The 26,676-nt window shown below is 40.1% G+C and overlaps 1 protein-coding gene across 18 annotated transcripts in view; it reads right to left on the bottom strand.

Moving 5' to 3' along the window:
- The window catches only part of KHDRBS3 (KH RNA binding domain containing, signal transduction associated 3), a 185,597-nt gene that overhangs the window by 90,529 nt on the left and 68,392 nt on the right, over positions 1 to 26,676 (bottom strand). For all 18 annotated transcript variants that reach the window (XR_005368760.1, XR_005368764.1, XR_005368761.1 and 15 more), the window contains exons 3-4: positions 13,507 to 13,623; positions 7,242 to 7,388 (exon numbers count right to left, since the gene is read on the bottom strand). Coding sequence is in view for 8 of the 18 variants with exons in the window: in XM_038555590.1 (XP_038411518.1) it covers positions 7,242 to 7,388; positions 13,507 to 13,623 (264 nt within the window). In the remaining 10 variants the exon portion in view is untranslated. The remainder of the gene's footprint in view (positions 1 to 7,241; positions 7,389 to 13,506; positions 13,624 to 26,676) is intronic.

Genomic DNA, 26,676 nt, shown 5'->3' with positions numbered 1-26,676 from the left:
TTGCAGAGGAAGGGGAAGGGAAGGAAAATAAAGACAAATTTAACCAGCCATGAGATTAGTGGGAAAGGCACAGGACCAGGAGTCTAGATTTTCCTGCATATAGAGGTGCTTTCTCTAACTTATTTAGGGTATTACAGTCTCAAAAGAATCATCGGAATCTATCATTATTTCAACCTCTCTAAAACAAGCCTATTAATATGTTCCTTACCATTTTACTAAAAATGTGTGAAGATTAATAAATTATTTGTAAAGCACATGCTAAATAAAATGTGCTACATATTTGCCCTGTTGAGAAGTGCTAGGAGGTGTGACACAAAATTGCATGTGGTTCAAAAATAGATTCATGGAAAAAGAACACAGCATCCAAAAATACCATTAAAAATTTTAAAAGGAAAAAAAATTTTAAAAGGAGAAAGAAACTGCTCTTGTTACAATGGTATCACAAAAATTAGAATGAAAGTACATTTTAAACATCATCTTTGTAAAACTACACTTTCAAGAAGATGAATTGTGTAGTTAGAAATAAATTATGGAATCTTAGTCAACACATCTCGGTTAAGCCTGGATTTAACCAATTAATTAGACTTATCAGCTTTGTGATGTTAGACAATTTTGTAAACCATTAAGTGACTGTTGCAGTCAGGTAGAACTATTGATATAAATCACCATAGTTATAATTTTCTTGGGTCTTTAATATGATTATTTTAAATCAAGAGGGAAAGTAAGTTATGTATGCTAGCATACACTAAATGATAATTCTATACTTTAAACTAGTTATTAGTAAATTATAATTTTAACTCCTATCAGAAAAGTGAAACTATTATCACATTAATTCTTCAATTGTGAAGAGCGGAAAAGTGATCAGAATTCTAATTACACAGGTACACATGGGATTCTTCTGTCCAGTAACTTTAGTACATATTTAAATGTCTTAGCTAGAGAATGAGAAAAAAGTTTTCAAATGAAATCATTAAAAATAATTCATTGAAATTTAGTGGATTCTCTGCCAAGAATGTCCTGTTCAGATATATCTGCCCAAATATGCCAATGATTTTGTCAAAGGTTAACCCTGGGATCAATGTTTATACTACTGTCTATAGGAAATAATATAAATGTTCATTATTTGAAGACTGATTACATAAATTCTAAAACATGCATATAATGAAATATTATGCAGGCACTGAAAAGAATGAAGGGAAATTTTGCACATGCTCATATGGTCAGAGGTACAAAATAATATAAGATTTTAAGATGGGCAGCCCCAGTGGCGCAGCAGTTTGGCGCCGCCTGCAGCCCGGGGTGTGATCCTGGAGACCCGGGATTGAGTCCCACATCAGGCTCCCTGCATGGTGCCTGCTTCTCCCTCTGCCTGTGTCTCTGCCTCTCTCTCTCTCTAGCTGTGTCTCTATGAATAAATAAATAAAATTAAAAAAAAAAAAAAGATTTTAAGAAAAGTAATGTAGAAAAAAAAAAAAAGAAGAAGAAGAAAGAAAAGTAATGTAGGCCAGCCTGGGTGGCTCAGCGGTTTAGTGCTGCCTTCAGCCCAGGGCCTGATCCTGGAGACCCAGGATTCGAGTCCCACATCGGGCTCCCTGCATGGAACCTGCTTCTCCCTCTGCATGTGTCTCTGCCTCTCTCTCTGTGTCTCTCATAAATAAATAAATAAAATCTTAAAAAAAAAAAAGTAATGTAATGAGAGAATATGGGATGTGTAGTTCAGCTAAACAAGGAGCTTAGCAAAGCCTTTCCATATAAAGCAACAATAAAAGTTGTCCACATAGTTAACTATGTTGGGACTCTCAGAACTGACTGAGTTATATAATAAATTGAAAATACAGTAAATTTATTCATGTTAGGTAGGAAAAGTGGGAGTCTGGGCATTTTGTGTGGGGGTGCTGCTCTCCCAACTCCCCAGCCTGATGATGTGTCAGTTCCACTACAAGGAAAGCCAAGAAAACTCAGAGTCTGCAGCAGGAGGGAAGTTCACTTAATCTGGAATACAGTATGAAAAGCCCCCATGCCCAGCAGCACTGTCACTATCAGTAACAATTTTGGTAGCAAATAAATAGAAGTCCAGAGAATCAGCAAGCCTAACATTCAAGTTTTGGGTGGGGCAAGGAACAGTCTGGCACACTACCCAGAAGCCTCACTGCCATGGAGTATGCCTTGGTACACTCTCTGCACATCTCTGCTGCTTGGAGGGCTATGCACACAGACAGCAAAAACTGGAGAGCTTAAAGCTTTCCACATGTCCTTCCCTGACAGTGACTCTACATGTGCAAAGGAGATGAAGGGATTAAGACCTAGGTCACAAGTAAAGGCCAGGACAGATTGACAACTAACTAGCCTGTGGGTACTCCCCCACAATTCCATTAGCAGAGGGCAGAAGCCTTATTAACACAGGTGTGTGAGCACAGCTTGACTAATCGCTGGTGATGTCTGAGCAATCCTGACACAGAGGGCACACCCATCAGGCCACGCTTAAAATAAAAGTGAGAAGGAAAAAAATTAAAAAGCTGGAAATCATGAAATAGACAGACTTTGCAGATTTAGTCCAACTAAATTACTAAAGAAACGAAGAGAAAAAAAAAAAAACCTGCAACAACAACACTTGGAGACTAAAATGAATCAGAATGCAAATGTGCTATGTTATCTGAAGTGTGGAGTTTTCAAAAACAAGTCTTCAGAAGAGACATGCAAAGAAACAAGGAAATATGACCCATATACAGAGAAAAGAAAGGAAAGGGAATGAAAGGGAAGGAAGAAAAGAAAGGAAGAAAGGAAAGGAAGAAAGAAAAGAAAGAAAAGAAAAGAAAAGAAAAAAGAAAAGAAAAAAGAAAAGAAAAGAAAGAAAAGAAAAGAAAAGAAAAGAAAAGAAAAGAAAAGAAAAGAAAAGAAAAGAAAAGAAAGAAAATGAACAAGCAAGCAGTAAGAATAAACTGTCTTGGAGAGGGCCCAGATACTGGACTGACATAAAAAGAGACTTAGAAAAAAAGAAAAGAAAGCAAAGCAACTACAATGAAAATTAACCAAAGGAGCTCAACAACAGATTTGAGATGGCAAAAGAATGAGTCTGCAAACTTAAGGATAAGCTGATTAAAATTACCCAGTCAGGAACAGAGAAGAAAGGATGAAGAGAAAGGAGCCTCAGCGATGTGTAGGGCACCATCAGGTGTACCAACATATGAATCATGGGAATCCAGGACTGATGGGAGAGAGGAGAAAGAAAATGGCAAAAAAAAAAAAAAAAAAAAATCTTAAAGAAACAATGGCTGAAAACATCCCACATATGTTTTTTTTTTTTTTAAAGATTTTATTTATTTATTCATGATAGTCACAGAGAGAGAGAGAGAGAGAGGCAGAGACACAGGCAGAGAGAGAAGCGGGCTCCATGCAGGGAGCCCGATGTGGGATTCGATCCCGGGTCTCCAGGATTGCGCCCTGGGCCAAAGGCAGGCGCCAAACCGCTGCGCCACCCAGGGATCCCCCCACATATGTTTTTTAAGAAAAATGTATACCTATGGACCCACAAAGCATAGTGAGCAAGGAGGATAAGCATACGACATCATAGTCAAATTAATGAAAATGAAAGACAAAGTCCTGGCAGCAGCAAGATAAAAGCAACAGAGCATGTACAGAACAATAAAATCAGTAATGACTCTTGTCATCAAAAACAATGAAGGCCAGAAAGCAGCAGACTGGCCTTCTACCACCTGAAAAAAAGACTGACAACCAGGAATTATATAAACTATCTTTTAGAATGTAAGTGAAATAAAGACAATCTGAGAAAAACAAAATTATTATTATTTTTTTTTAGTAGTCCTTTGGGCTGAAATGAGGTAGCATCATACGGCAACTCTATCCACAGAGAGACGAAGGGCACCAGAAATGGTAAATATGCAGATTAACACAAAAAATATAAAAATATTGAACTACAAGCCAGAATCCCTCATGATTAAAGACGTCAAGATCCTCAACAAACTATTAGTAAATCAAATCTAGCAACATGTAATAGGGATTTCACATAGGAATGCAAGGTTGGCTTAACATCTGAAAATCAACTAATGCAATACACTATTATTCACCAAAGGGGAGAAAGAAAAAAGGAGCCAAATCGCTTGATTATTTCAATGGACCAAAAAAAAGAAAAGAGGCAAAATCCAAAATACTGCTTCACGATAAAACTCTCAACACCCAGGAATAGAAAAGAACTCCTTCCACAAGGTAAAGGGTAGCAAGGAAAATCTTACAGCTGACATCATACTTAATGGTGAAAGACTAAAAGCAACAAGCAAAGACATTCCATCTTCACCACTCCAGATCAGCAATGCATTCAAAGTTCTGGGCAGTGTATAAGGGAACAATAAAATAAAAAATTAAACACAGTAAAATTTGAAATGAAGAAGTAAAACTTACTTAATTCACAGATAACATGAGACTGTATGTGATAAACCCAGGTAAGTCGATAAAAGCCAAAACAACACACTAGAACTAATGGCTCAACAGGTCACAAGATACAAGATCAGCATAAAAAAAAATCAACTTAATTTCCCTACTCTGGTAAAACCATCTGAAATGAAGTGTTTTTTGAAGATTTATTTATTTATTTAAGAGGGAAAGAGAGAGAGAAAGAGCATGAGTGGGATAGGTACAGGGCAAGGGAGAGAGAATCTCAAGCAGAGTCCATGCTGAGTGCAGAGCCCATAAAAGGCTTGCTCTCACAATCCTGAGCTCACCGCCTGAGCTGAAACCAAGAGTCAGATGCTCAACTGACTAGGCCATTCACCCCTGAAAATGAAATTTTAAAAGTTCCATTCACAATAGTATCAAAAAATGTATAAAATTTAGAAATTTAACAAAAGAAGTATAAGATTGGCACCCCAAAAACTAAAAAACACTGCTGAAAGAAACAAAAAGTATCTGTTAAGTAAAGACACTTTGTATTCATGGACTGGAAAACTAAATATTGTTAAGATGGAAATTATGCCCAAATTGAGCTACAGATTAAATCCTCTGTCAAATCCTCAGAGGCTTTTTGGTAGAAATTGGCAAGCTGATCTGAAATCTATGTAGAAGTGCATAGGAGCCAGAATAGCCAAAACAATTTTGAAATAGAACTTTTTCTTTGAAAAAGAATCAATAACCTGGATTTCAAACCAAATTGCTAGAACGCTAAAGCAATTAAGAGCATGACACTGGCAGGAGAACAGGTATATAAATCAATGGAACAGAACCGAGAAGCCAGAAACAAATCTACACATTTATGTTCCGTTGATTTTTAACAGTGGTGCTGCAGTTCAATAGAAGGACAGACTTGTCAACATACGGTGCTGGGACAACTGGCTACATATCTGTATAGGAAAAGATAAATCCAGATACTAACTTCACACCATATATAAAAATTAACTTAAAATCGATCACACATTGGGACGCCTGGGTGGCTCAGTGGTTGAACGTCTGCCTTCGGCTTGGGGCGTGATCCTGCAATCCCGGGACCAAGTCCCAGATCAGGCTCCTTGCATGGAGCCTGCTTCTCCTGTCTCTGTCTTTCTCTCTGCCTCTCATGAATAAATAAATAAAATCTTAAAAAAAAATTGATCACAGATTTAAATGACAGAACTAATACTATAAAAAATATAAAGAAAACAGAGCAGAAAATCTCTGTGACCCTGGGTTAAGCAATGGAGTTCTGGCCAGCCAGACTCAAAACAAGAGAAGTCAGCATGTCTTGGAGGAGTGTAAAGGGAATGGGGTGGGAGGTCCTGTGGCAGCCTACATGGCTAGGTCAGCACTCCCTAGTCCACACTGAATGACCATTCAGACATTAAACCTCTCCTTAGTCTCGTCAGAATGGCAATTTTATAATCATTTGTATGAATATCTGATTCTTATCTGTCTCTCCCATTATACAGACTCAATACGGGCAGAAAAAAGAATGTCTTTTATTAGTTCCCATGTATCTATCACATAGAAAGCACTCAAATACTTTGTTTCTAAACTAAATGAGTAGGGGCACCTGGGTGGCTCAGTTGGTTGGGTGTCCAACTCTTGATTTCAGCTCGGGTCATGATCTCAGGGTTGTGATATCGAAACCCTCATCAGGCTCTGTGCTGGTGTGGAACCTGCTTAAGATTCTCTCACTCCCTCTCCTTCTGACCCCCCAGCCCCTCTCTCTTCTCTCTAAAAAGTAAAACAAAACAAAACAAAAAACTAACTAAATAAATGGATCAACATGTTGGCTTGAGGGAATTAAGGAAGTTTAACCATTTTCAGCTCTCAAGTAAAATGTCTTAATACAATCCCATGTCTTGGTTTTTCTAAGGCAATCATGATTTAAAATATCCTTTCCCTGGAAATTCAAATTCAAGTTTCCCTGGAAATTCAGTTTTCCTCCCCGATAATATAGTCATGATACATGTGCTGCAATATGTAAGTCAATCTACTAGACCAAACCCAGATTGCTAAAGACAATCTGACCTCAGGCAGCTATTTGGCAGTTGTGACAGTTTCTCTAAATAAATTGTCTAAAGAGCCAAAGTGTTCAATGTTTTAGTTTTTTTTTTAATCTAGTATATGCAAATTATATAAAAGACCTAAATTAACTTTCATAATGGAGGTAGGGATACACTCTCTTTAAATTATCACATTCTTTATAATGTCAAAGTGTCTGCAAAGGGTTAAAATAGAATAGCAATTGTTACATTAACAAAGCATAAAACACCTGGTAGAAACCAGCTAACTATCTGCCCAGTGTCCTTCTTCCCTGTGCTCCTCATGCTTGTGTCTGTCATCATAGTTACCATGCTATACTGAAATCATTGGCTTATGCTTTTCTATTCCCCTACACTACATACACTCCTCAAGGGTAGGGACTGCTTTTATGCATGTCTGCTGGTCCAACACCACACACAATGCTTGCTGCATGGAAGGCACGAACGTGTTTATATTGGAGAACAATGGATTTGTAGATGATTTTAGTGTTACAAAAAACTTAGGACTTGTGAGTCCCAAAACTTGAACTAGTGATTGTGCCCCTCAACTTTCTTGGCCATGTAGCCTTACCAGTACTAATGTCTCTAAAACTCTCTTGCCTCATATATAATGAAAGAAAAATGCCAACTCACAGGGACACTTTTAAGAAAGTGCTGTGCAAATAATAATTACTGATAAGAATTAATAAGGATTAACATAAAGGAAGGACTTTGAAGTAAAAATTAACTATCAAGGAAAATTGTACTAACAGGAATGAGGAACTTTTTGATTTCTTCCAGTGCATGTCCCATCCGGGCATATGCTTCTGCTGGCGGAGCGAAGACTTCAATGAGAACATGGAGGTCATCGTTGAGGTGGAAGTACTTTGCTTCTCCACTTTTCCTCAACTCTTCTTCCTGAAGAAAGAAAAAACACACTTAGAAGTGTGTCTTTATAGAGAAAAGAAACAGAAACACTACACAGAGCTGAGCCGGCATGCAGTTGTCACAGAAGGTTCACCCAACCAATGGCAGGCACCACTCTGAGGACTCTGATCCTACCATTCCCACCTTCTATGAAAACTCTGAAGGCTTCATGCTGCTGTTGGAGTAAGTCTCAACTCCTGCCTCTGGCCTAGTAGGAGATGCTCTGCTGGATGCTCTCACTGCTCTGTCTCCCCTGTCCCCTGCAGCTCGACCCCTGCCAGGTGCCGTTCAGACCCTTGGTCAGACTGACTCATCTCCTAAGCTCCCTCTACACTGGTTACGCTGAGTATCTGTGATGCTGCCACAAAGTATTTTCACCATCCAATTATCTAAAATACCTATTCCTCACTTGACTAGTATCTAATTTCCCTCACTGGAAGTGATCACAATGGAACAAAAACCACAACTGTCTTCTTTGGTGCTCATTCTTCTTGTCTAGAAAAGTGCTTGGTATACAGTTGATGCTCAACAAAATACCTTTGAGTGAACAGGTAAACGTTATTTACTTATTTCTATGTTCATTTGCTCATTCATCTACTGATTCAAAAAAAAACATTTCTACATGTCAGGCACAGTATCTGAGGAATAACTGAATAAAATAAATGAAAGATTTTATGATATGACTTTACATAATTATGATACACATTAAAAACTTTTTTTGTTTGTTTACAGAATAAAATTTGGGGGAAAAATAGGAGGAAAAAACCTAGCTCAGTCAACAAGACACAAATAAGTTTGGTCCATTATCTTTTCCTAACTAGCATTCATTATAGTGGCAAATGATAGAACCTGCGTCTTTTAAAGTCTTTTTTTTTTTTTTCCAACATTCAAATCAGACAGGTTAAGATGAGTAGAGTGATTTCCAAAATGGGGGACACCTTCCAAGCCTCTCCAAAATACCAACCCCTTGAACTCCTGGCAGCAACACTTTAATTCCACCACAAGCCAAGAGGTCAAAGAGGCACAAGCACTCTTGACTCCAGCGTTTAAGACTTCAACTTCTGTTACTTCACTGCTTTGATTTCTTATAAAGAAAAGAGAGATCTCCATTTAGAGCATGACAAGGACATGGGGTTCTGAGTAGATATACCCAAATATTAGTCATGCCAGCACGAGGTGTGTGTGTTTAGACAGATAAAATGTAATCCAACCCTTAATCTGCAAAATCAATTTGGTGTTAACTTAAGTATATTAATGCAGGAACATTGAGAAGAGTAAAAGGACCAACGTTATGTAAATGGCTGGCAAAGGAGGTCGTGTACATACTGCCCAGCGCACTGCCTGACATGTGGCAGGACTCAGTAAGTGCTCGTTCCCTTCCCATTTACAGAAAGTAGGTCAGAAACTGTAGGGAAAGGAGGAAAATGTTTGAAGCAAGGAGAGCAAATATAAACCTCCACAACATCCTCTGTATTTCCTTCACATATATGAAGCATGATTCTTTCAGGCCAACTGTAGACAATTTGTTCTAATCAGAACACTTTCCATCACTTGGTCTGATACTCTGCCTTTCATAGCTGAAGTTTTAAACACCGAATTTCATGTTCAACAGTTCACTTTTGAAAGTATGAATTACTGACATAAACATTGCACCTTATCCTACTACAGTATCACAGTAACGACACTAATGAGAGTCCGTAACCATGACTCACAGCGCAGCCCTGCCACTGCTACCCCAGATGGAAATAGAATAGAGGCTTTCTGGGATCCCTGGGTGGCTCAGCGGTTTAACACCTGCCTTCAGCCCAGGGCATGGTCCTGGAGTCCTAGGATCGAGTCCCATATTGGGCTCCCTGCATGGAGCCTGCTTCTCCCTCTGCCTGTGTCTCTGCTCTCTCTCTGTCTCTCATGAATATTTTTTGTAAAAATCTTAAAAAAAAAGAATAGAGGCTTTCTCATCCCAGCCTGCTGCCACACACTTCCACAGAGCGAGGTGCTTCCCTAGCTTGTGTCCTGGGCTAATGGGGACAGGCAACGTGGTGTTTGGGGAAGAACACAGACTTTGTTCCACTTTCAAATCCCCAAATCAACATTTACTGTATAATTTCAGACAGGTCACTTTATCATCTTGAAGGTGATTTTAAGAGCAGAATAACAGTATAGTATCTACTGTTCTTAGGGTTGTTGTAATAATAAAGGAGTTATCAGAATAGTAATTAGAAGTTATTAGTAATATAAAGGAGTTGTAGTAAAAACGAAGTTTCATGTTTAAAGACACAAAAAGTCTTCAGAATTATGCATAGTACATAATAAACACTCAATAAATAATGAATACAGCATTAATTATTCTACTATCCCATAATATAGAAGATAAGAACAAAACAGCTAGCATGCTTGGCACAAACTGAAGGCTTAACAGACCATAGCATTATAGTGATTATTATGCTACATAACCAGCTGATACAAGTCAGTAATGACTCCCATAATTTCATCAATGCAGAAAATACAAGAATAAAATGAAATATGGTCTCATTAGAATTTAGATAGTGAACACTTTGAAAAGCTAAAAGATGAGATTTTAATACTAAGTAATGGAAATCTCTTTAGAAATAAACATTATTAACTGAGAATATCTGCAGACTGCAAGGATTGACAGAAATCAGCATTCAAGAGTTCGGGCGGTGAGGACCCATCTGCAGTAGGGATGTCTACCAGTGGCACCCATTTATGTAGCAAACCTGTTGCTTGAATTACCACCTGTGGTGACATCAGTGAAATGCTTCTGAAGGTGGAAATGATGGCTATGTGTGGCAGAGGCCAGCACCCAGTATGATGGGCCAGAGGAAAACAAGGCAGGTAGAGTTATTGCTTACTGTACTGAAGAGTTTTAAAAACTCAATGACAGACTCAAGACCTGACATTATGAGGTTAAATCTCAAAGAGCCAGAAGTAGCCTAAAAAGTTTACTGCTTATGGCCACAGGCTGATGGAGCCAACAGATGCAGAGTTGAAGCCTATGTGCTGCTGAATGACAATACGGACTGCCCACCACCACTGCTGTGAGATTTAGGAAAATGTCTGAAGAACAGTGAAGTTCTGAGAATGGATTGGCAATACCTGGGAGGATTCAAATAACCCTTAGTAAGCCCTACTGGGACATCCACATTGGCAGAAGCCTGTTTGGTAAGGCTTTTCCCACCATGTTTTGAATAGCCAAGGTAGTTCCTTGAAAGGAGGTGACAATTCTCAGGCTATTTTTTAAATTTATATTTATTATTATTATTATTATATATTTATATTATATTTATTTTTATTTTTTTAAGATTTTATTTATTTGAGAGAGCGAGAGAGCAGAGAGAACAAGCATGTGTGTATGCACAAGTGGGTGGGGAGGGGCAGAGGGAGAGGGAGAAGTAGGCTCCCCATGGAGGAGGGGGTCTGACTTGGAACTTGATCCCAGGACCCTGGGACCATGACCTAAGCCAAAGGCAGACACTTAATCAACTGAGCCCCCCAGGTGCCCCAATTCTCATGCTTTCTTACTGATTCTCCAGATCACCTCCTGGCCTAGGACCAGACCCTAGCTTGCCCTATGGATGCAGAGAGTAAGGAAGCTAGGGATAACTGTGAACACCTCCTTGTGTCCATGTAACACTTCCGCCTTGCCCTCCCAACAAGGATCTGGGGCCTTTTACTGGAGCGACTATACACTGAGAAGAAGAAATGCCCAGAAAGCCTGAGGTTGAGCAAACTTGACTCTGAGCAAATGCTGCTCTACTGAGGGCCACTGATGACAGGGGGTCTACAGAGTCAAGAGATAAAAGACTTCTGATCCTATCCCTTCACAGCAGGCTCAACAGACTATAACCCCAAAATGTATGCTACTTCCCCAGTTTCTGGGTGTCTTGATGGAATGGAAATGATCATCTACTTACAGAGTCCCTGTATTGATTCTCAGACCCACATGGTCAAGGGCAGAGAACGAGAGGATTAATAAAGGGCTGGTAAGTGGCCTAAGAAAGCAGCCTATGGAGTGCCTAAGACAAGGGGGATGCCCCGCTCCATGAGAAGCAGGCGCTCGGTGACCAGGTAGACAAAGGGACTCATTTGAGCAGATGTCAAAGCACCTCATTCCCCAGCCACCTCAGTGCTAACTCAAGGAACTCGAACAAAGCGTCTATGGTGACAGGCAGAGAGGTCATATATTACTTCACGTCAGACTCCCCTCAAAAAGGATTCTCGGCTACTGAACTGCTCAATGCCCAATATGTCAACGCAGGGACAGCCCTTAAAAATGACAACAAGGGCAGCCTGGGTGGCTCAGCAGTTTAGCCCCGCCTTCAGCCCAGGGCATGATCCTGGAGACACGGGATCAAGTACTATGTCAGGCTCCCTGCGTGGGGCCTGCTTCTCCCTCTGCCTGTGTCTCTGCCTCTCTCTCTCTCTCTCTCTGTCTCTCATGAATAAATAAATAAAAATCTTTAAAAAAATGACAACATAATCTGGAAAAAACACCAAGCGCTAAGAACAAAGTGATAATATTTAGAATCCTTTTCATTAAAGGGATAGCTAGGCACTTGCTATTACTTGGACATACAATCTAGCTAAAGACTTGCCTTCCCTGCTTCCTCTATCTGTGGATGCCCTCATCCCTGCCACTATATGCCATGAAATGTTGCTTCTAACCAAAGAAACTCCCTTAACAACAAAATAACAAACAAAATAAATAGTATGTTGATGAATTTCACTGGTCATATCATGTGCCTGGTGACCAGATGACCTTACTGAAGACCTTATTAAGCTATCAGGAAGGATGGGTCATTTTCCTAGAAGATACACAAAATTTCTGACCAACTGAACAATATATGATTCCATTTCCTCCAACTTCCAGAAGAGATGAGTCAGAGAATCAAAAGTAACACCATTTGAGACAGCAATGCTTGCTAACCTAACCTGGCCATGCATTAGAATCATTTCACACCCACTGAAAATACATTTTGAGATTCTATCCTAAAAATGTTGTATGGGAATCTATATTTTTAAACAGCCTTCCCTATGAGAGTGATACGTAGCCCTGTTCTAATCAAATAATTTAACTTCCCTGATTAACCCAGATAATATACTCAGGTTCTCTAAATCTCATTTTTTTACATGGAAAATATTATGTATCTTTCATCATTTTTCCAAGAATAACACAGAGTAATGCACTCACAGTGGCTGTTTGACAAACGGCAGCCATTTTTTATTATAAAAGCCTTTGTTTAGATGGACTTTTTTGAGAGGAGGCTAGATTTTGTCTAAATAACTTTCTTGTCTGACACAATCATTGTTCAACATTTCATGGAAAGTGACCACTGAATGTGGGTTTGGTTTCTAGTAACATCAATCTTTTCACGGTGACAGAGCAACAAAATGACAATGGAGAACAATGTGAGTGATAGCACATTATGAAATGTGAAAATCTCTTTCAGAAGTGGTATATTTAAGAAAGTGATCAATAAAAATAACAGTAATTTTAGCTTATTAAAAAAAAAAAAAAGAGGCAGTTGGAGGGAATACAGCCAAGTAGAACAACTGTGTGTTAGAATCCTAAGCCATTATTAAAACATTTCAAATCAATTTTCACTTGACAAAATGTAAAGGGTATCAAATGAAGGGCAAAAAGAGCAAATCAGAGTGTATATTATATAAACTCAACTATTTGAAATAAAGGCATAGAAAAAAGGCCCCCAGGAACTCATCTAAGATGCAAACAGTGTCAATGAGACTGCGGATAACTTTTATTTCTCTTTGTGGTAATTTTGGTATCGCTGTACTTGCTATAAGGTATTGCTTCTACAGTTGAAACCACAGGCACTGCTATTTCATTTTACAAATGAAGGCAATAGTTACAGACGTACAGTGTATGACATCATATAATCTGAAACTGGCCCAAGTGACTCACTTTTCCACACAGGACTACAAACTCATTGCCTTATATAATATTATCATATAATGTCATTTGCGATCCTAGCTAGCTCTTACATAATTTATATTAATACAATGGATAATCTAAGAGTACATTAGATAACTTGTCTCCAAAGTAGCCATTGTCTATGATGAATGTTACCTTTGCTTTGTCTCGCATGGAACCTTTCCCAAGGATGGACATTTTTGTCAAGGTTTCTTCTTGTAAACGCTTCAGAGAATTGCCACGGGGACCCAAAAGTTTCCCCACAAAGTTGAACTAGGGAAAAAACAAACAAACCAAATTTGTAACATTCATATCTGAAAGGAATTTATCAATCTTGAATGCCAGTAAACACTATAGTATGCTACACATCACTGGTTAATGGCAAAAACTTAAATTCCTGCTATATGTATCACACAGTACAGTTTTCCACAAATCACATAAAACAGGGCTAAACATTATAAAGTAAAAACCAATCATTTCAATGACAGCTAGATTTCACAAATTATAAATTAAGCTTATTCCCAGAATGCATAGGTTGCTATCCTGACAATTTTAACACACATTCGACATCAACCCTGAACAGAGTTAGGACGAGGATACTGGTGGGAAAGATGTAATGTGCTCTAGGCTGGTCATTATGGAACATCTGGGTCCTTCCACCTAGGTCAGCACTCAAGCCTTAGTGAGTCAACCAGGAAGCACACTGGCCTAGATGACTTCTCAAGCATCTCTTCTAAAATATCTATCTCTTCTAAAATAACTAGGTATGGAAATGTTGACAAATTATTTAGTCTTAATTCTTAGGGTTCTTTATTTAACAAGCAGAGCAGAAATGAATTCATAAAGGGTATGGGACTCTGAGGCGACATTGCCATGATTTTAAAACCTGGCTTTTCCACTTACCAACTGAGTAACCCAGTAACCCAGCTTGTAACTGGATTACCTGACCTCTCTGTACCATGGGCTTGTCTGTAAAATGAGAACGGCGAAAGACAACTACATACCCCCATAAGGCTGTGAGGGGGATTAAATGGGTCCATGTAAATAAATCAGAACAATGCTTAGCACAGAATAGACAATAAATATATCTTGAATGAAAGGATTATTATTATGAATTTCACACAACTTTTAAAAGCCTTATAATAATTAAGGTAAGTCACAAATACTTTTTGTTCACAGAAAGAAAGTCAGCCCTATTGACCAGGAGAAACACTGTTCTCCTTGGCAAAATTCCTGATTACAAACTTATACAGCTGCTCTTTTGGTATCAGCAATCCTCCATGATCTATGCTACTGCTGTGCTGTTGCTGTTTTTAAGAGAAAACTGTTCCTCAATTTCTCCATGGTAATTGAAGAAATTTTCTTAAAATATGAACTTTTTAAAAATCAAAATGGTATTTTTTCCTTGCCTACTTTTGTCTTCAACGAAAACTCAAATATCTATAGTATTTTTAACCTTCACATGTATTTTTTGTTTTTAAGATTTAATGTTAAGTTGATTACTTTTTAAAAATATAGAAATGATACGTATAGAGTTAACAATAGCAAATAATACAACATAGGAAAAAAAATCAGTGTTTCCTCCTACCCATCTCTGCTTTATCTTCCTGGAAATTCTATTATTTGGCTATTGGGACCTCCTGAGTTGGAACTCTAAATTTCTCTTACTTTTCTTCTTTCTCTTTCACCTTCTCACTCTATTTTACTTTCTGGGAGATTTAAGTATATTTCCTACATATCTATTGATTTTTTTTTTACTTCTGCTATCAAATGTTTAACTACTAATAGTATTTTCTTATATTTGTTCTTTCTTATAGCACTTTAAAAATATTTTATGGAGGTGATATAAATTCTTATATCTCTGAGGATATCCATGGAAGTGCCCTCCCAACCCTGCCCCAACTTGGAGTTTATAATATCTACTTCTTCCAACAGATTCACGTTTTGTGAATTGGTCTCTGTCTCTTTCTACATTATGGGCTTTCCTCCAGTGACCAGTAATCCCTTGCTTCCTGCTTTTAAAAATTTAAGGTTGAGGCTCCAAAACATTACCTGGAAGTACTGCTTTCCTCCATGGGATTTGACAACTGGACTTGACAATTCACTTTAAGATGGCAGGCCAGTTTTTTTCAACATAATGTTAGTCAAATATCAGTATCTGTTTCTCTTCCCTTGGCCTAGGTAAGCATTACCCTGAATAGGTAAGCATTACCCTGAATAGGAATTCCCCAATCTCCCAGCAGGAGGTATCAGCCTGGCTGTTGGAATGCTGGGATTCCCACTGGTAGGTATGCGCACCTTTATTTAAGGGAAAAAATACCCTCATTGTCCGTGTGGCATCTCTGGCCCTCAGTTGTATCTATCTGGGTCTTAGAGCCCAAAGCTTCTCTGTTCAACCCCTTCAGGAAATCTCTAGCCTGCTATAGGTTGAGAGGGCAGATGCCTGGTTTTATCAGCCAGGAAGAGCCTCCAGTAGTCTAACCACTTTCTCATACAAACATTGACCCAGGTCTCCTTTTCTTCAGTTCTGCCCAACAATCCACCTTCTCCATAACTGGCAGTGTGACCAGGGCTATTCCTTAGCCTTCCCAGTCCTCAGGAGGCCAAGTCGTGGCTTACCAGAGCCCTCACACTGAAGGGTTATCAGAAGGTTAAGGCACACCAGGTAAGTGCTTAGCACTGGGACATGCTGAATTTACCCCAAGCCCATGCTCCTGAAAAACAGTGATGGTGACAACCTCAGGCCCTTTCCATTCCTGGGAATGGCTCACTACAAAGAACTACTCCTCCCCACGTGACTTAGAGCTGTGGATGACCCTCTGTTCACCTATGACAAGGCCAGACACAGACCCCCTAAGTCTGCATTCTTTGTCCCAAGAAACATTAGCTGATGTGTTTGTCCCCACTGATCAAACACAAAATGTCCACTAACCTGAGCTGATCACACTTCAAGCAAGTTCTCTCTTTTCTCAGGCCCGTGACTGTGACCCACTAGCAACCTGGGCAATCCTCCAAGGGCCTTCCACTTCAGGCGCCAGCTTCAGGGCCAGTGTTCGCTCATCCACTACCCCATGATGTCGCCCCGTCCAGCTCCTCGCTCCTCCCACGTCCCCAACCCACGTTCCTGGCCCTGCCTGCTCCCAGTAAAAGCAAAGCCTTTGCCGTCTGACTGGTCTCACCAGGCTCAGAACTATTCCTTATTATACGTCCCCCTTCCTGCTCTTGTAATGACACTTTCAAATAAAGATTTTCCTTAACCTAAGTCAGGATCTGTTTTTTTGATGGACAACTCTATTCATAAAATAAGAATGTAATACATTTTAACTTTCATTTTTATTAGTATTTCATTTGTGCATAGATTTGAAGAAAAGGTGAAAGTGTTATTTTAAAGACGAATGATATTTTTCCAGATGTCAATTATTATATTACAAATATATTATCATATTACAAATGTTACAATTGCAAATAGGAAACTTTACAAAGCTGGTAAACCAACATAGAGTTTTCACTGCATAATGTATAAGATCCCATAATGATGTTCTGTGTTGGTAAAGACCAAATGCTTTCCTGGACTGGCTTTGATTTAAACTATATTTATGACAAGACCCTGTTCCTCCGGCAACAACTACACTTAGGCTTGTTCATTGCATAAACAATGGAATCTCAAGAACATGTCACTGTCTCCACTAAAAGGTCCCCTTAATTGGGTGTTCACCAAAAAGTTGGTTAGTCAACAAAGGGATGTTTTATTGAATTCCAACTCAACCCTAAAACTGAACTCCCTGTGCCAGTGCAGCTACAAGCGTTACCTCCAGAGCTCCTCATTTCAGTGAGCGGCCCTGAAGGTGGTGCCCTGACTCGAGCCAGAAATCTGACAGTCACTCCATGAGGGTAGTGACGAGGACTTTTGAGTTCACTATTTCAACACCTGTGCAAGGAGAGCATTTTTTAAAAAGACGTTATTTATTTATCAGAGAGAGAGAAACAGAGATAGCGAGAGTAAAGTAGGGAGGAGAGGGAGAAGCAGGCCCCCCACTGAGCAGGGAGCCAGATGCGGGGCTCAGTCCCAGGACCCTGCAATCATGACTTGAGTTGAAGGCAGATCTTTAAGCGGCTGAGCCACCAGGTATCCCCAAGACAGTGTTTAATGAATGCTCAGCGGCCTTACTGTGTCTTCTCGATTTCACTTCCTCAGTGTCTCTCACACAGTCTATTTCTCTGCAGTCACATCACAAGCCCCAGCCACCATCCTTGCTCACCTCGCCCACCACAGAATTCTTTCACCCAATCGACCTCTATCTCCTCAATCAGCACAGAGCTCTTCACACAAAGGTCACTTTGGTACATCTCTGATTAAAATATAAGTCCCAACTACCTTCAGAATGAAGTGCCGATGTCCTGACACTCTTGCAGGAGGCCCCTCCTGCCCTGGCTTTTGCCCACATCTCTGCCTTCACTGTTCTCCTGCTTTTGACTTCAGTCATCGGACTTGCTGCAGTTTCTCAAAACTGCCATGTTCCAAGAACTACCCATTTCAGCTCAGATGTAGAACTGAGAAGAACATTATTCTAGCCCTTTAAGGCAAGAAGAGAGCTGGGCAGAAGGCAGGCTAAAGCCCAAGTCCCAGGGCAAACAGCAACCACAGCGGGCAGAGTTCAAGCACCTGCAGGGAGCCAGGAGAGTTAAAGAGCATTTGCTTATCTGGGGTGGGCTCACAGGAGAGCACTAAGCCCTAAAAGCCACAGCGTTAGAGAAGAGACACAGGCAGAGGGAGAAGCAGGCTCCCTGAGGGGAGCCCGACGTGGGACTCGATCCCAGGTCTCCAGGATCACACCCTGGGCTGAAGGCGGTGCTAAACCACTGAGCCACCCGGGCTGCCCCTTTTAGAGGTCTTCCGTGCAGGAATTCAACACTCCCGCCCCTGACCCCCATATGCTCACAGGGAAGATCAGGAACAGGAGGACTCCTGAGGCCACTTCCCTGGGAAGCCACTGCTGAGATGGCTCATGTCCATGCCCTCATCACCCACCTGAACAAAAGCTTCATCTGCAGGAGCAAGGACGAAAAAACCACTTTGCTTCTTTGTCTTTTAAAGTACTGACAAGGTCAACAAAACATGTAGTCAGATCAGGTTCTAGCCCTCGGTAGTGTTCTTACTACTCCAACACTGGCGAAGCAGTGAGCTTGCTCTGGGTGCTGAGGGGAAAACAGAAAGAGATGATGCCCCTGCCCCAACGGAGTTTCACGTTCCAGTGGTGAGAGCCAGGTGACCAGCACCATGCTGACTAACCTGCAGTGAGCACCCGTGGAGGTGGACAAAAGCAACCATATCCTGTGCAAGGGTGTGGGGACAGAGTATTTCCTGTCCTAAAGAGCAAGTGCAAAAGCCCTGAGCACAAAGTAGCTTCTGAGAAACCAGAAGCTGGCAGCCTGAGGGCAGCAGAGTGAGTCAGGGCTGGGAAGGAAGACAATAAAAGACAGAAACCCAGTGGGCCTCCTAGGCCACAGTCAAGAATCTGGATTTCATTCTGAGTTTAAAATATAGATGTAATCTGGATGGTTTCCTTTTCCCTTTGTATTGTGGTCACTGCTTAACTGTTCCCTGTTGATGTGAACTCACTCCTTCAACAATGGCAAATCTTCACACTGAAAGAAGAGTGAGCTCCAGGGTGCCAAGGCCCTGCTCACAGCTTGTTCCTGGTGCCTCCCAGCAGCCTGAGCCATGCTCACCCTTTCTCCTCCTGCCTTTCAGGTGACACCAAGCCATATCTTAAGATACTTTAAGATGCCTTTTAGGCTTGATTCCTGAGAATATGTTTTCCTCAACTCTGAGCTCAACATCTTAATTCCCATCTCTACTCTTTTTTTTTTTTTTTAAGATTTTATGTATTTATTCATGAGAGACACAGAGAGAAAGAGGCAGAGACATAGAGGGAGAAGCAAGCTCCCTGCAGAGAGCCCGATGTGGGACTCCATCACAGGACCCTGGGATCATGCCCTAAGCAGAAGGTAGATGCTCAACCACTGAGCCACCCAGGAGTCCCCTCATCTCCACTCTTAACACACTGCTACACACGCAGTAATGCTTAACAACAACAACAGCAAAGTACTGAATCAACAGAAGGGAAAGAATAAGCTCATGGGTCTAGGCCTCTAGCCTCCTGGCTGTTGTCACTTTATTCTGAGAAAGCCATAGCTGTATCAGCTGTACCCCAAATATATAGCATTCTTTGGCACAAGATGAAAATAATTCCAAAGTGTGAAGTCCTGTCCGTGGTGGAGTCCCTTCCACTCACTGTGACAAACATGCGCACCAGTGTTATAAGATCTTCCCTGACCATAACTTAACTTTCTAATGCTCACTACACCTCCGCTGTTTTTCTTAAATGCACTTTACTATTTTGTCACCAAATGAAATCCTGGGATAAACCTGACAGTTGCTAAAAGCAACCCCTTTGGTCCACAACGGCCCTTCTCCTCCTCACAGACCTGCCACTCTGACCCTAAAACCCTGGCCTGCAGCCCACACCTGCACGCGGAGGTCATTTCACATGCCCTGCCTGACCCGGCAGTGAGAAAAGCAGCACTCAACAGTTATGCCATAATGCTATCCTGGTTATCTATCCATGACTATATATAACAAACTAACCCAAAACCTGACGGCTTTAAACAATAACCATTGATTTATTTGCTCACAATCCAGCAATCTGAGCACTGCAGGGAGACCCACTCCCAAGATGGCTTGTTCCCACGTCTCTTACACTGATGTGGCTGATAGCTGGGGTCCTCGGTTCTTGGTTTCATCGAGTGTCCCCCACCTGGGTATCCGGGGCTTCCACTTATCATGGTGGCCTCAAGGTGGCAGAGCTTTTTCCTGGCACGTGGCTTCCAAGATCAGAAAACCAGAAGCTGCCTGGTCCCCTTAAAGCACATGCCCAGAAGCCATCAGCTCTGCTGTAAGCATTTAGTGGATGGGAGCCACAAGGCCAGGACAGACTCAAGGGTCGGGCAGGGAGTGATCGCTGGGGGCAGAGCACCAGCCAAATAACAAGGACTAAGCAGTCATTTGGCAAAAGTTAAGTATTCATAGTCTCAAACATCAGAGCCTTTTCTAGGCCTAGCAGTGTACCTGCCTGCGTATTTTCCTTAAGGGGGACACGGGTTGTGACTCTCTGAGGCCAGAGACCCTGTCTCATTCATCTGTTCAACAACTCAACAGCTGCCTACAACAGCACTTAGCCTCTAACAACAGGCAAGCAGTATCTCATGCATTCAAAGAGAATGATGAATGTCAATCAAAATTAATGTCCAGAGTATACCATCACTACCCAAGGGTTTAATATAGTTTAATTAACTTAAAGAAAACCTAGAGTATACCACACACATACAGATGGAAGGCAGCACATTTCTGGTATATGGGTCCTAACTGGCCAACAGCATCTTGTAACTGAGTGTCTATAAAATCTAAATGTTCATTAAAATGCTTAAAAAGACATCCGAGAAAAACTACAAAATAACAGGATACTGTTTTTTTGTTTTTGTTTTTTGTTTTTTTTTTACAGGATACTGTTATTACTAAACTACCCACAGGGTAGTTTAGTAATACAGAGATGGGTCTGAAGAAGGATACAAGATACAAAAGAGAGGATATAGAGAATTTTTTAATGCTTGGATACAGTATGAAGTATATATCTCATTAATTTAAAAGTTAAGAAGATGTAACAGGGGAAGGAAGCCAAAGGGAGTTGTTCACCAGTGAAGACAAACGCAAATGCACCCTTGGGTCACTGACTCAAGTGTGCCAAGACTTTCCATTAGGCAGCAAAGAATTACCCCACCACTGGCTCCTACACTTCTCACAGACATATAAATACACACACACGTAAAATGGTGTATGTAAGTATGTGTATTTTTACATGTAGGGATAAACTCATTTATTTTAAATTCTGTATCTATCATGGGGTAATATTTCAATACTTAGGGCAAAAGATTCATCATTAATGATACTGGACATAGGGAAATATAGTTCCAGTTTGAGAAGATTCTTCTTGTCAGATCTAACTGGATCACAGCTTTTACTTTGGACAAGGCACAGGGGAAGGATCAGCACCTCCATTTTCCTCGTTCATTTTGAGTGTATGTGTAGAACTTTAATTCACAGTTTCTTTTGCAATAATCTGTGTCCATTTAAAGGTAAGTTTAAGTAAAACTAGCTGATGTAGCCCACGAATCCATACCAGGCACGTATCGCAGCTATATGCCCTAATATACTGAAAGCAAATTGAGACCTTCTGCACTGTGGAATCCACCCCTTTACCAGAAGATATGGTCTCAGCGTGAAGACCTGTACGGCACTGACAAGAACCCTGTAATGGAACCAGCATTCATCTAGGTACTTAATACTAAGTCTAATTTCTTGAATTAACAGCATGGATTCTGGAGCCAGATTTCTGGGATTCAAACTCCTGTTACTTAGTAACTATGTAACCCTTAGCAAGTTACTTCTCTATTCTTTAGTTTTTTCATATGTGAACAAGAGATAATCATTGCCTCCTACAGCTGTAAAGATTAAATTAGTACATGTAAGATTCTGACACAAGGAAAACCACAAGCTATGTATATACTTTGTAACAGAACTTCTACCAAGCGTTTCTAACACCAAATATACTGTTGTGCATACATCCCTCTTTGGAAAACATCACCCAACCATTTGCCTTCACCTTACCAGGGAAAGAGAATTAAACCCTCAGAGAACACATTTTGTTCATGATCTCCACACTGTGATCCCTGCCCAAGGGCAAGAATGGAATGGAAAGAGTAAATGAGATCTGTCTTACCGGCCTTCACTTGAAAGGAAAAGACCAGATCATCACTTTTTTTTTTAGCTCCATGGGCCTTTTTAGATTCTAATAACTTAACCACTATCCCAGTAGTTAAATAAATCCACATTTTAGTTGGTATTCAGAATACTGATCTTATTTGAAGTAAACCAATGTCATAAATGCCAAACTCGAAACAACAGTAAACCTAATAACAGACTCAGGACCATGGCATCCACATGAAATGGAGTGGGTGCTTCAGAACTATGCTTGTTTCCTGGCAGAGCTATCAACTGAGTCAAGCTTTGGGTTACTGACAATAACTTTCATGGTTCTGATAATCACCTCCACATAGATAAATTTCCTAAGAATAAGTAATTTCAAACTTGGGTTTAAATCAATCATTCCTAAATTTTAAGAGGAATTTTAGAAAAGGAGACCGTCCACAGGGCACCTTCCAGTATATATTCTAGTTGTTTGATCATCTCCACGCCAGGGCTCCCTCCCTCATATAAAATTCTGATGCCCAAGTATAACACTAGAGGCTTTCCAGACTAGTTGTCACCATTCCAGTGACTGCTACAACCTACTCTTCCCCATAATTAAATCATTCTGGCCCAATAGTTACTCTGCCCAGCCCTCTGATCTCTACTTGTTAACATTTTGAACTTACGCTTAAGGACTAAATTTAATTCCATCTGTAATTCTTTCTCCAAATTTCTCTCTTTAAATTCTTGTAGCGTCTGTCTATCTCTCTTATGGTAATTCAGTATATACCCTGCATTATTTACTGAAATGTACTTTGTTTCTCCTAGTAGAGGAGCAATCCTTTGAGAGTAATTGGGATCCATATTTGATTCATCATTTTTCCTACATAACAGATTCTCAAGAAATATTTGTGGAATTAAAGTTTATTTTATGCCAAATGAAATGGCAGTAGTCAACACAGTTTTTTTTTTTTAATTTTTATTTATTTATGATAGTCACAGAGAGAGAGAGAGAGAGAGAGGCAGAGACACAGGCAGAGGGAGAAGCAGGCTCCATGCACCGGGAGCCTGACGTGGGATTCGATCCCGGGTCTCCAGGATCGCGCCCTGGGCCAAAGGCAGGCGCTAAACCACTGCGCCACCCAGGGATCCCAGTCAACACAGTTTTTATTGATTTTCTTTGCTGCACAAATTATTGTGACCTATTAAAGCTACAGATAAATATAATTATTTAAGTTTATTAATTTGCCAACCACGAATCACTAAGCATTATTGGTAGTAGTGGAGATTATTTGGTGTTGCCACATCGATTGTAATTTTAAATAGTATCTACTTCCAAATGGCAAACAGCTCAACTTATTTAGACATCAGCAACTCTAAAAATCAATGGAGTGTATAAAGAACTTCTCCAGAAGATGATATGGGCAAAATCCATACATGCAGGCATACACAAATAATGTATAATGTGAAACAATCTACATTTTCTACCTCTATTTGCTCAAGGCTGGAATCTATTCTTTGGGTGGGTAGATGACAAAACAAATTTAAAAAGCAAACTATGCAATAATGAGTTTGAAACTCCTAGACTACAACAGTCTGGCTGGGAGGGTAGGAAACTGAAGGCAAGAAATTGATCTAGACAAGAGCCTGTTGCAGAAGATAGGTGAGGGGTGACACTATAAATTAAGGAGTGGTAATGGGATGCAGACACAGAGATAAATGGTAATTAACTGAGGCAGTAGAAATAATAAATGTGTAAGTCTCAGTATCTCAAGAATGAAGGAGAAGCTAGTAGACAAAAATCACACTCTGATTTCAGGCATGGGCACTTAGGTACATGTCCTGTCATTCAGTGAAATACGAAACACAGAAAAAGGTCTAAGTTTGCCAAGAAGAGGAGGAATGAAGGTCTTAAAATTTGGTTATATCTGTTTCAGGAACATAAATAAATTCTCCAGAAACATGAATTTTTTCAGGAACCCCTCATTTTATGCCTGGCTGTTTTGGGAGTCCACTTAACAAATCTAAAACTAGGTTTAAGTGCTACTTTCTGGGTCAATAATCAAGAATTTTAGAGAGAATAAGGGAAAAGTCACAACATATGATTTAAAATTCCTTCATACGAAAAAATAAATAAATAAAATAAAATAAAATAAAATAAAATAAAATAAAATAAAATAAAATAAAATTCCTTCATACAGGCACCTCGGTGGCTCAGCAGTTGAGCATCCGCCTTTGGCTCAGACTGTAATCCCAGGGTCCTGTGATCAAGTCCCGCATTGGGCTTCCTGCAGAGAGCCTGCTTATCCCTCTGCCTATGTCCCGGCCTTCTGTGTGTCTCTCATGAATGAATGAATGAATGAATAATCTTTAAAAAATAAAATAAAATTCCTTCATAAAATTTTTGAAAGTAAAAAAAATTTTTTTGAAAGTTATATTTATAAATACCAATTTTTTAATTGTCATGACACCAGCATATGTCAGAAGATCACAATAGAGGGAAAAGAGCCTCTGCAGACTTGTCCTTCCATCTCTACTTACAATCACATGGCCCTCGGTTCCCTGTGACAAGTGGGCTGTAGAGGCCCCGGGAGACAGCTGACCTGGATGGTACAAGGTCAAACAATGGCCTCACAGGTCATTATGTCCCTTGAGGTTCCAGAGTCCAGAGTGGCCTTCCAACTTCATCATGGGGTCCCAAAAGTTAATGCATGCCAGGAGGGACACTGATAGCAACCTACCACAAACTCATGTGTTTTAAAGTGACTATTTTTAGTATCAGGGTTCCTTGATACCAACAAATTCCAAAATCGCCACTAGCCACCAACATTGATTTTGGTAATGGCACTTACATATCAAGAACTAACATATAAGTATATTATCACTTTTTTTTCTATAGGAAAACTATCAACTCGACACCAAAAATAAACATTTTCACATAAAGCCTCTGGAAAAAATATTATATGCCTCTGAAAATCAATTAGGAGTCACAGAAAAGGCAAGTGTTTACATCCCAATATAACTGTCAAAATATTTACTACTGTGGGAAATTTTAAAACGCAACAAGATTTCTATAGAATAAGTTTCTACCCCATAGTAAATTCGGATTTTTACTTCTCTGCAACATGCGACAAGGGAAAAATGCAAACCAATTTTTAAAAAGAAAATTTCCCTGACCTTTCATTTCAACTCCAGGAGGGAACATGTTTCTTTAAGTATTTCTCTCTTCTCCCTCTCAAACACCCTTAACCTAAGACCTTCTGTGAAATAGCAAATACAACAAATTTAAAATATGTACCTAATAGGAAAACATTCAATGTAACAAATCATGTTGATTAACATGATGTTACTTGAAAATAGTGTGCATGTATTAGAATGCTTGGGGATTAACTAACAACTACCAAATTAAGAAAATTAAAAAATCTAACTTAAACTCCTAACTGAAACGGACAGAATTTAACCCATACACTAAATCTTAACGATCATAGCACAGAGGTTTCTCCCAAATTAACAATGTCGGGACCATTTTTCCCCTAAATGGAAATCTTTTTTTATCCCAATTATAAAAGTTGCACCAAATTCTTGAACATTAAAGTACCAGAACAGGTAAAGCAGAAAGAGGCACATAATCCTACCCTCCAGAGAGTAACTACTCTTGAGTCAAGTTGTTTTCCCCCCACATAATTGTCCAACTAGGATATTATCTGCTTTATATGTTGCTTTTTCCTTTTTTACTTAACACTGTAGCAGACGTGTGTAACTGTGTAACGCTACACAGAGATGTAATGTATTTCATTTCATCTCTCAGCCTGCTTTTCCAAATGGCACACACAAGTCTTCCCCCCAGCAGGATGGTGCATGCAGCTGAGCCCTCCTTCTGAAACAGTTTCCAACACTCACACACCTGGGGAAGCCCGCCTCATCCTCCAACACAGCCCTCACATCACCTCCTGCTCCACCTCTGCGGCCCTCACCAGCCAACCCTACCCCACACTCTGCTCCCCTATCACTTTATCTATCACTACTCTGTAACAATCTGCACAAACTTTTGAATTTACCCTGTTTAGCCAAATAAAATGGCTTGTCATTTCTCAACTGCCCTCAGCCCTGTGTCTCCCTGTCATGGCCATCCTTTAGCCTCACCCTGACTTCTGACCTGAGCCCAGTGAGCTCCTTCAGAGACAGCCACCTTGGAGAAGGCTTCTTTCAGAATGTCAATATGATCCTTCTGTCTTCCTAGAGCACCCTAACCTTGAACTTCTCATGCTATAATATAGAGGTTAAGGTGTTCATCTGCACTCCCCACAAAACAGATCTTCCTGTGACAAAGGAACATGTCTTAATCACTTCTGTTTTCTCAGTAAATATGAGGTATATGAATAGGTGGATGGATTCAATGATGTATGAAACAGTAAAAAAAAAAGTGAATATAAAACCTAAACCACAAAGGATCTATCAGTTCCAATGTTGACTTGGCACTTACATTGTATCCAGCCACGGCTCAGAACCAAGAGTAAGAG

Source organism: Canis lupus, chromosome 13 (genome assembly GCF_011100685.1).
Source record: "Canis lupus familiaris isolate Mischka breed German Shepherd chromosome 13, alternate assembly UU_Cfam_GSD_1.0, whole genome shotgun sequence".
NCBI lineage: Eukaryota > Metazoa > Chordata > Mammalia > Carnivora > Canidae > Canis > Canis lupus.
Note: the sequence above shows the minus strand (reverse complement) of the source record. Positions and strands in the feature narration are given on the sequence as shown.